The 11,632-nt window shown below is 44.0% G+C and overlaps 1 protein-coding gene across 1 annotated transcript in view; it reads left to right on the forward strand.

Moving 5' to 3' along the window:
* iqgap2 (IQ motif containing GTPase activating protein 2) overlaps positions 1–11,632 on the forward strand; it is a 78,605-nt gene that overhangs the window by 14,169 nt on the left and 52,804 nt on the right. Inside the window, exons 3-4 of the mRNA XM_016250941.1 lie at positions 2,339–2,495; positions 3,401–3,478. Coding sequence (XP_016106427.1) covers positions 2,339–2,495; positions 3,401–3,478 — 235 coding nt within the window. The remainder of the gene's footprint in view (positions 1–2,338; positions 2,496–3,400; positions 3,479–11,632) is intronic.

An 11,632-nucleotide genomic window follows, 5' to 3' on the forward strand; every position in this document is an offset into this window, starting at 1 on the left:
GTTCTAATATGAGGATTTGCTGCTCAAGAGACATTTCTAATCATTATCAGTGTTGAAAACAGTTGAGCTTAATATTTTTGTGGAAATCATGACTTTTCTTTAGGATTATTTGATTAATAGAAAGTTGAAAAGAACAGCATTTATTTTAAAATAGAAATATTTAGCAAAAGTGTAAAAGGCTTTACTGTCACTTTGGATCAATTGAATGTGTCCTTGTTTAATAAAAGAAAAAAAAAAAACTTTTAGACCCCAAACATTTGGTCTATATTGTATTTTTATATTATAAAATATGAGTTAAATTTTTGTGGTGAGGCTTGCGATACATGATGTGTTTTGTTTAAAACAGAAAAAAACTCCCAGCATTTCTTAGCTTTTTTCTGATGTGAAAGAGTGGCAACAAGCAATATGCTTAGAAATTACATTAAGTTTTCTGCAGTTTTCTGTGTAGACTCATCATGGGATGAAGGCTGACTGTAGTAACTTAACCTTGACATTAACCGTTTATGCCAGAAAAGCCAATATTGAACATTTGGTGTTAACCATTGATGACCTTTCACATTTTTGGCTCATATCTTTATTCCAAGTTTTTACCAGACTGTTATGTAGAAAGCATAAGGGTTTTGCAAAAAATAAGAGAATATCACACAAACAGGCAGTGGTCCTCTTGATTTCACTTTTTTGGGATTTAATCCTTTGGGTGTGTCTTAGGAACTCTTACATCTGAAATAAATTAATAATAAAGTATCGCAGTGTATCAGAAAGACGAGCTGTGATTGTTTTTGAGGAGTCTGTGTGTGAGATCTCAACCAGTCATCTACTAAACTGAAGAACCAACTGTAGTCTGATATACATTTTTATAAGCATATCCTGATTGCAACATTTTTGCTTCTTCAACAAGTTTAAACATAGCATTAACTCATGTTTTATGATGATGAGAGAGAGAATTTTTGATGCCCATAGGCATAACGGTGCTTTCAAACTTTTCCCTACATGGTAAAAAGTGTTTATTAATTGATTGTGTGCCTTTAGCTCTTCCTCTTCTGTAATTCATTTAAAGGTTTACCTTGTTAGCGAACTTGTTTTCCAGAAGAAATCTCTGGGTTGAAGTATATTCAATAAATAATGCACCAATGCATTTATAAATGCATGTTAAAACATGTTGCTATCATTAGAAAGTGTCAATTTTATATTGTAGTGAAATACCTACTAGGGTTGTGACGGTTAGGAAATTTTCCCACCGGTTAATCGACGTGTGACAACACCAATAATACCGGTATCACCGCGGGGGCGGGGCGTTTCCTCTTTTCCTCACTTTCCTTCGCTTTAAAATAGCTTGCAAAAGCAGCATGCGCATTTTACTTACACTTCAAATAGCGGCAATTCGGCGTAAAGCAATTGTTCGTTTTTAATTCGTTTGAATTTTCCCTCTTTTCCTTGCGAATTAGCGGCAATTCGGCGTCAGTTGCTTGAATGCAACAACAAAATACAACGTCAAACTCACTTAGCCTATATATAAAACATAGAACTTTTATTAACAAAACGAATAAAAATACACCATGCTATAGGGCAGGCTATGCCTAATATAAAATAACAAATAACTTACATAAAGTTTAAATAGGTAGCCTATACAAAATTTATTGGAAATAAGTAAACGTATAATATATAACCAAATAAATAAGAAACATAGAAAGGTTATTAGCAAAACGAATAAGAAAGCTTGGAGGCACGACATACACCTCGATGTCAAATAAAATCAATAAATTACACAAGTTTAGTTTAAATAAAGTAAAAATCAGCAAACACTGTGGAACCAATTAAATAAGAAACGAATGTTTAAGAAAACTTCCAAAATCACCTTAGATAAACGGCAAAAGTCAACAGGCTTTTCAAAATCCAAAATACTGCCAAACAGGCGCTTTTGCATTTCGTTTTGAAACTAAATCATCCGCGATCGTCTTGTCTGTCTCACCACTCTTCTTGTCAGTCAGCTTGACTCACTCTCCTCACTGGATAAATGAAATCTGATCTGTGATGCGACTGTCGTTCGGCACGCTGCATTGAGCAGTCGCTTTCAGTTTTTAATTGTAGTGTCTGTTCTTTTACTGAACTAAATTATTTTTATTACTAAAAAAAAATCTAAACGACGGTGGGGGTCGGTGCCGCGGTGGGCAAGTGACGTAACCGGTGTTGCGGCTTAACAACGGTATCACCGTCAGCAAAGTCTATCGCAGCAAGCATAATACCTACCAATTGTAACATTTAGCATTTGCTATCAGTCTATTAAGTTTCAGTACAAGTTGTGCTTGTGTGAGCTAAAACTTGAATCTTTTGATTTCAGATGGATAGAGGCCTGTCTGGGGGAACAGCTGCCTCCTACCACAGAACTGGAGAATGGCTTGAGGAATGGTGTCTACCTTGGCAAACTAGCTAATTTTTTCGCTCCCCAGTTGGTGTCAGAGAAGAAGATTTATGACAGGGACCAATCTCGTTATAAGGTACTGATTTTCTGATGTTTTGCTTTTATTTAATTGTTTTTTTATAGCAACTCCTTATCGCAGCATGTTACTCTACGTTCATACAGCCACTCCTAAAATGTACATTTGGAAAGTCACACCTGTTAGAAAATACGAACAGTCAATCCCAAACACTGACTCTGTGAACATAGCCAGTATGTCTCAGTGCTGTGTCAGGATGTGCCTTTCCTTAATGCAGCATAGACATCCTCACATCCCGAAAGTCTCATTCCCATGGGAGGAGAAATAGTAGAGCGGGAATTCACAGAGACTGAATTGTGCCCACTGATAGTGATGTTTATTTGCACATGATATCAGGATTGTTTTAGTACCTGATTTAGGAATTTAGGAAAATGCAAATTAGGTAATGATGCAACACTCCCAATAATTTTGTGGTGAACTAAATTTGCATCTCACAGAAAGTTGGCATGTTTGTGCTGAAACTAATGAGAATTATCACTATTTCAGAGTATTGTGTGTGGTTAGTGAATAAGATGTTGATTTTTGTCTGAAACACTGTTTAGTGAATTTGCCCTAGAATAACTATAATCAAAAGATTATATATCAAAAGTTTTGGGTCTGTAATATTTTTAAACTGTTTTTAAAAGGTCACAACGGCTGCATTTATTTACAGTAAAACAGTATTATTGGGAAATGTTCTATATTTTAATATATGTTTTTTATTCCTGTGATGGCAAATCTGAATTTTCAGCTGCCAGTACTTCAATAGCTCATTTACCTGACATATTTCTGATACATATATTAGAAGCAAAATCAATAAGGATCAAACTCCCAACATTTCCAAGCTTTGTATATAATTCCATTTTAATTCAGTTCATGAAATGTGTTACTGTTGCATGTATTTATTTTGTTTGTACTTTCTCCAGCACTCTGGACTACATTTCAGACACACAGATAACACTGTGCAGTGGCTCAGAGCCATGGAGTCCGTTGGTTTGCCCAAGGTGAGGCCCAAGTACACAATTTTAAAGAAACAAACACACACTGACACATTTCTTTGCCATCTTCTCTCTTTGAAGACAACAGTGCATTTTAAGAGACTTGCATTTAAAGAAGTTAGTGGAATCAGACAAAACAAACTCTTTTGACAAAACTGTCAGTTTGGGTGGATGGCTAATTAATTTACCATTGTTATAAGATGAATGCAAAGGCTTTTATGGAATATTTACTCATGGTTTGAATTGTCGACCTAAATTTGCAACGGCCCTGCCAATTATTTTTACGGAGTTTCTCTCCCTTTCACCCAAGTGCAGAAAAACAAAAGCTTCCTCCAACCTAGTGCAATGTGCAGTGCATTACACAAAGCCACAGAAGCAAAAAGGTCATCATGTTTAGATACACTATATAGTTAAATATACAGTGGGTACGGAAAGTATTCAGACCCCCTTAAATTTTTCACTCTTTGTTATATTGCAGCCATTTGCTAAAATCATTTAAGTTATTTTTTTTTCTTCATTAATGTACACACAGCACCCCATATTGACAGAAAAACACAGAATTGTTGACATTTTTGCAGATTTATTAAAAAAGAAAAACGTCTCTAGGTTACGTATGTAACCATGGTTCCCCGAGGGAACGAGACGCTGCGTCTCTTTGCCATACTCCCTGCATCCCTGCAGGCGCTACTTCATCGAAGCTGGTTTGCGCCCGGCCGGATGTGCCTTTATGCTTTCTGGTGCTTACGTCACCCTGCTCGTGACGTCTCGCTGCTCCATTGGACGGATTTGACACGTGCTTCAGAACGCGGTCACGCAAGGGCGTTCCCAAAGCGACTCGACGCAGCTCGAGTTCCTGAAGGGGAACGTCTCTAGGTTACGTATGTAACCATGGTTCCCCGAGGGAACGAGACGCTGCGTCTCTTTGCCATACTCCCTGCATCCCTGCAGGCGCTACTTCATCGAAGCTGGTTTGCGCCCGGCCGGATGTGCCTTTATGCTTTCTGGTGCTTACGTCACCCTGCTCGTGACGTCTCGCTGCTCCATTGGACGGATTTGACACGTGCTTCAGAACGCGGTCACGCAAGGGCGTTCCCAAAGCGACTCGACGCAGCTCGAGTTCCTGAAGGGGAACGTCTCTAGGTTACGTATGTAACCATGGTTCCCCGAGGGAACGAGACGCTGCGTCTCTTTGCCATACTCCCTGCATCCCTGCAGGCGCTACTTCATCGAAGCTGGTTTGCGCCCGGCCGGATGTGCCTTTATGCTTTCTGGTGCTTACGTCACCCTGCTCGTGACGTCTCGCTGCTCCATTGGACGGATTTGACACGTGCTTCAGAACGCGGTCACGCAAGGGCGTTCCCAAAGCGACTCGACGCAGCTCGAGTTCCTGAAGGGGAACGTCTCTAGGTTACGTATGTAACCATGGTTCCCCGAGGGAACGAGACGCTGCGTCTCTTTGCCATACTCCCTGCATCCCTGCAGGCGCTACTTCATCGAAGCTGGTTTGCGCCCGGCCGGATGTGCCTTTATGCTTTCTGGTGCTTACGTCACCCTGCTCGTGACGTCTCGCTGCTCCATTGGACGGATTTGACACGTGCTTCAGAACGCGGTCACGCAAGGGCGTTCCCAAAGCGACTCGACGCAGCTCGAGTTCCTGAAGGGGAACGTCTCTAGGTTACGTATGTAACCATGGTTCCCCGAGGGAACGAGACGCTGCGTCTCTTTGCCATACTCCCTGCATCCCTGCAGGCGCTACTTCATCGAAGCTGGTTTGCGCCCGGCCGGATGTGCCTTTATGCTTTCTGGTGCTTACGTCACCCTGCTCGTGACGTCTCGCTGCTCCATTGGACGGATTTGACACGTGCTTCAGAACGCGGTCACGCAAGGGCGTTCCCAAAGCGACTCGACGCAGCTCGAGTTCCTGAAGGGGAACGTCTCTAGGTTACGTATGTAACCATGGTTCCCCGAGGGAACGAGACGCTGCGTCTCTTTGCCATACTCCCTGCATCCCTGCAGGCGCTACTTCATCGAAGCTGGTTTGCGCCCGGCCGGATGTGCCTTTATGCTTTCTGGTGCTTACGTCACCCTGCTCGTGACGTCTCGCTGCTCCATTGGACGGATTTGACACGTGCTTCAGAACGCGGTCACGCAAGGGCGTTCCCAAAGCGACTCGACGCAGCTCGAGTTCCTGAAGGGGAACGTCTCTAGGTTACGTATGTAACCATGGTTCCCCGAGGGAACGAGACGCTGCGTCTCTTTGCCATACTCCCTGCATCCCTGCAGGCGCTACTTCATCGAAGCTGGTTTGCGCCCGGCCGGATGTGCCTTTATGCTTTCTGGTGCTTACGTCACCCTGCTCGTGACGTCTCGCTGCTCCATTGGACGGATTTGACACGTGCTTCAGAACGCGGTCACGCAAGGGCGTTCCCAAAGCGACTCGACGCAGCTCGAGTTCCTGAAGGGGAACGTCTCTAGGTTACGTATGTAACCATGGTTCCCCGAGGGAACGAGACGCTGCGTCTCTTTGCCATACTCCCTGCATCCCTGCAGGCGCTACTTCATCGAAGCTGGTTTGCGCCCGGCCGGATGTGCCTTTATGCTTTCTGGTGCTTACGTCACCCTGCTCGTGACGTCTCGCTGCTCCATTGGACGGATTTGACACGTGCTTCAGAACGCGGTCACGCAAGGGCGTTCCCAAAGCGACTCGACGCAGCTCGAGTTCCTGAAGGGGAACGTCTCTAGGTTACGTATGTAACCATGGTTCCCCGAGGGAACGAGACGCTGCGTCTCTTTGCCATACTCCCTGCATCCCTGCAGGCGCTACTTCATCGAAGCTGGTTTGCGCCCGGCCGGATGTGCCTTTATGCTTTCTGGTGCTTACGTCACCCTGCTCGTGACGTCTCGCTGCTCCATTGGACGGATTTGACACGTGCTTCAGAACGCGGTCACGCAAGGGCGTTCCCAAAGCGACTCGACGCAGCTCGAGTTCCTGAAGGGGAACGTCTCTAGGTTACGTATGTAACCATGGTTCCCCGAGGGAACGAGACGCTGCGTCTCTTTGCCATACTCCCTGCATCCCTGCAGGCGCTACTTCATCGAAGCTGGTTTGCGCCCGGCCGGATGTGCCTTTATGCTTTCTGGTGCTTACGTCACCCTGCTCGTGACGTCTCGCTGCTCCATTGGACGGATTTGACACGTGCTTCAGAACGCGGTCACGCAAGGGCGTTCCCAAAGCGACTCGACGCAGCTCGAGTTCCTGAAGGGGAACGTCTCTAGGTTACGTATGTAACCATGGTTCCCCGAGGGAACGAGACGCTGCGTCTCTTTGCCATACTCCCTGCATCCCTGCAGGCGCTACTTCATCGAAGCTGGTTTGCGCCCGGCCGGATGTGCCTTTATGCTTTCTGGTGCTTACGTCACCCTGCTCGTGACGTCTCGCTGCTCCATTGGACGGATTTGACACGTGCTTCAGAACGCGGTCACGCAAGGGCGTTCCCAAAGCGACTCGACGCAGCTCGAGTTCCTGAAGGGGAACGTCTCTAGGTTACGTATGTAACCATGGTTCCCCGAGGGAACGAGACGCTGCGTCTCTTTGCCATACTCCCTGCATCCCTGCAGGCGCTACTTCATCGAAGCTGGTTTGCGCCCGGCCGGATGTGCCTTTATGCTTTCTGGTGCTTACGTCACCCTGCTCGTGACGTCTCGCTGCTCCATTGGACGGATTTGACACGTGCTTCAGAACGCGGTCACGCAAGGGCGTTCCCAAAGCGACTCGACGCAGCTCGAGTTCCTGAAGGGGAACGTCTCTAGGTTACGTATGTAACCATGGTTCCCCGAGGGAACGAGACGCTGCGTCTCTTTGCCATACTCCCTGCATCCCTGCAGGCGCTACTTCATCGAAGCTGGTTTGCGCCCGGCCGGATGTGCCTTTATGCTTTCTGGTGCTTACGTCACCCTGCTCGTGACGTCTCGCTGCTCCATTGGACGGATTTGACACGTGCTTCAGAACGCGGTCACGCAAGGGCGTTCCCAAAGCGACTCGACGCAGCTCGAGTTCCTGAAGGGGAACGTCTCTAGGTTACGTATGTAACCATGGTTCCCCGAGGGAACGAGACGCTGCGTCTCTTTGCCATACTCCCTGCATCCCTGCAGGCGCTACTTCATCGAAGCTGGTTTGCGCCCGGCCGGATGTGCCTTTATGCTTTCTGGTGCTTACGTCACCCTGCTCGTGACGTCTCGCTGCTCCATTGGACGGATTTGACACGTGCTTCAGAACGCGGTCACGCAAGGGCGTTCCCAAAGCGACTCGACGCAGCGTCTCGTTCCCTCGGGGAACCATGGTTACATACGTAACCTAGAGACGTTTTTCTTTTTTAATAAATCTGCAAAAATGTCAACAATTCTGTGTTTTTCTGTCTATATGGGGTGCTGTGTGTACATTAATGAAGAAAAAAAAATAACTTAAATGATTTTAGCAAATGGCTGCAATATAACAAAGAGTGAAAAATTTAAGAGGGTCTGAATACTTTCCGTACCCACTGTCTGTGCACTGGCAAACACCACTCCCACATGTGTTTGTTGAATATTTAATTTCAAGATCATTGACATTATTAGGGAGTTGGACCGCTCTTTTCTGCTGTGAGGAAGATTTGGCACTAGATTTTGAAAATGGCTGCAAAGATTTGCTAGCATTCAGACATGAGCATCCAGGTCAGGTATTATTGGGTGACGTAGTCTGATTCACACTTGCTATTCAGTTTATCCTGAAGGTGTTCAGTGGGGTTCAGGAGGCCTGTTCAGACTAAATAAATAATTTCTATATGGATCGATCCTCCGAAACTGTTGCTAATAAAGTTGGTAGCACACAATTCTCTAGAATGTCATTGTGTGTTGTATCAACATGGTTTGTCTGTGGAACATGAAAGAAGATATGTGACCCTGGACCACAAAACCAGTCATAAGGGTCAATTTTTGACTGAATAAATAAGCTTTCCATTGGTGTATGGTTTGTTAGGATAGGACAATATTTGGCAGAGATACAACTATTTGAAAATCTGAGGGTGCAAAAAAAATCTAAATACTGAGAAAATCACCTTTAAAGTTGACCAAATGAAGTTCTTAGCAATGCATATTACTAATCAAAAATTAAGTTTTAATATATTTACAGAAGGAAATTTACAAAATATCTTCATGGAACATGATCTTTACTTAATATCCTAATGATTTTTTGCATAAAAGACAAATCAATAATTTTGACCTATACAATGTATTTTTGGCTATTGCTACAAATATACCCCAGCGACTTAAGACTGATTTTGTGCTCCAGGTTCACATATTTTGACAAATCAATCATCAATGGAGCCCATTGACTTTCATTGTATGAAAAAAACTAAAACAAACGAACAAACGAAAAAACAGAGTAATAAAATATTTTCCACAGAAAAAAAGTAGTACAGGTTTGGAACAACATTAGGGTTGTAACGGGGCTGACAAGACGTGAGACGTGCGGATCCATGTGCAAGCTTTTATTAAAGCAGAAGAGGTCAGAAACACAGGCAGGGTCGAACAATGGCAAACAGGTATATGGCGGGCAAGACACAAGAATAATCCTAGGGCTAGCGTAGATCAACGAACGGCGAACAGAATCAAAAGGGCGAGACTAGAGGGGATAAATCCAGGAAAACAGGCAAAGATCAGAAACCGGGAAAACAGACAAGGCAAGACAAGGCAAGACTAGGCTGGGCTGGGCTGGGCTACTAACGAGGGCTCTGTAAAGTAGCTATCACTGCTTGCGATAAGCGCATACAATACTCGGCCACTTGAGCAGGATCTGGGTAGGTGTTATATAGTGTGTGTAATGGCTTTCAGGTGCACGTGTGATTGGTTACAGCTGTGTGCAATCAGTGCAATGGATGATGGGAAATGTAGTGCAGGGTATAATGTAACAGTCTGTGTAGTGTGAGAGTCCATGTAGTGAGCGGGTGACCTCTGGTGGTCAGTGAACGGAAGTTCATAGACCGGATTCGTGACAAGGGGGAGTAAATGATGAGAGAATTTTCATTTTTTGTTAACCATCCATTTAGGGGTCTAGAAGATGCCCACATTTGTTTAATTCGCACAACTGTTCAAAAGTTTGGGGTCAGTCAGTTTTTTTGTGTGTTTTTTTTAAAGAAAAGAAATAAACACTTTTATTTAGCAAGGACAAATTAAATTGAAAATTACAGTATAATAATTTATTTCTATTTTAAATAAATGTTCTTTTGAACATTACATTCATCATCCTGAATTTTTTTTTATCGCAGTTCCCACAAAACTATTTAGCAACACAACCGTTTTCAACATCGATAACAATAAAAATTGTTTCTTGAGCACCAAATCAGCATATTCGAATAATTTCGGAAAGATCATGTGACACTTAAGACTGGCGTAATGGCAGCTGAAAATTCAGGAATAAAGTACATAAAAAAACCTGTTGTTTTAAATAGCAATAACATTTCACAATATTGGGCTCTGTAAAGTAGCTATCACTGCTTGCGATAAGCGCATACAATACTCGGCCACTTGAGCAGGATCTGGGTAGGTGTTATATAGTGTGTGTAATGGCTTTCAGGTGCACGTGTGATTGGTTACAGCTGTGTGCAATCAGTGCAATGGATGATGGGAAATGTAGTGCAGGGTATAATGTAACAGTCTGTGTAGTGTGAGAGTCCATGTAGTGAGCGGGTGACCTCTGGTGGTCAGTGAACGGAAGTTCATAGACCGGATTCGTGACAAGGGTGAGTAAATGATGAGAGAATTTTCATTTTTTGTTAACCATCCATTTAGGGGTCTAGAAGATGCCCACATTTGTTTAATTCGCACAACTGTTCAAAAGTTTGGGGTCAGTCAGTTTTTTTGTGTGTGTTTTTTTAAAGAAAAGAAATAAACACTTTTATTCAGCAAGGACAAATTAAATTGAAAATTACAGTATAATAATTTATTTCTATTTTAAATAAATGTTCTTTTGAACATTACATTCATCATCCTGAATTTTTTTTTTATCGCAGTTCCCACAAAACTATTTAGCAACACAACCGTTTTCAACATCGATAACAATAAAAATTGTTTCTTGAGCACCAAATCAGCATATTCGAATAATTTCGGAAAGATCATGTGACACTTAAGACTGGCGTAATGGCAGCTGAAAATTCAGGAATAAAGTACATAAAAAAACCTGTTGTTTTAAATAGCAATAACATTTCACAATATTGCTTTTTTAACTGTATTTGAAACTCCCAGTCTAACACCCCACACCCGCTCTGAACATCTCTCCACACAACCATCAACACCTCCTGCAACCCCCCTCTCCCCCACACCAGCACTCCAGATCAGTGAGGATGAGGTGCACCAGGTCTTCAGAAAGAACAAGAGAAGAAAAGCACCAGGTCCAGACGGTGTGACACCAGCCTGTCTGAAAACCTGCGCTGACCAGCTGGCCCCCATCTTCTCACAGATCTTCAACAGATCACTGGAGCTGTGCGAAGTCCCTGCCTGTTTCAAATGCTCCACCATCATCCCCGTCCCAAAGAAACCCAAGATAACAGGACTTAATGACTACAGACCTGTGGCCCTAACGTTTGTGGTCATGAAGACATTTGAGAGGTTGGTGTTGGCTTATCTGAAGGACATTACTGGACCCTTACTAGACCCCCTGCAGTTTGCTTACCGAGCAAACAGGTCCGTGGATGATGCAGTCAATATGGGACTGCACTTCATCCTGCAACATCTGGACAAAACAGGGACTTATGTGAGGATCCTGTTTGTGGACTTTAGCTCCGCTTTCAACACCATCATCCCAACACTCCTCCAGACCAAACTAACCCAGCTCTCTGTCCCTAGCTCTATCTGTCAATAGATCACCAGCTTTCTGACAGATAGGCAACAGCTAGTGAGAATTGGTAAATTCACATCCAACAACCGCACCACCAGCACTGGCACCCCTCAGGGTTGCGTCCTCTCCCCACTGCTCTTCTCCCTCTACACCAATGACTGCACCTCTAAAGACCCCTCTGTCAAGCTCCTGAAGTATGCAGATGACACTACAGTCATCGGTCTCATCAAGGATGGAGACGAGTCTGCTTACAGACAGGAGGTTAAAGAGCTGGCTGTCTGGTGCAGTCT

Source organism: Sinocyclocheilus grahami, unplaced genomic scaffold, assembly GCF_001515645.1.
Source record: "Sinocyclocheilus grahami isolate Dianchi unplaced genomic scaffold, SAMN03320097.WGS_v1.1 scaffold1016.1, whole genome shotgun sequence".
Lineage (NCBI taxonomy): Eukaryota > Metazoa > Chordata > Actinopteri > Cypriniformes > Cyprinidae > Sinocyclocheilus > Sinocyclocheilus grahami.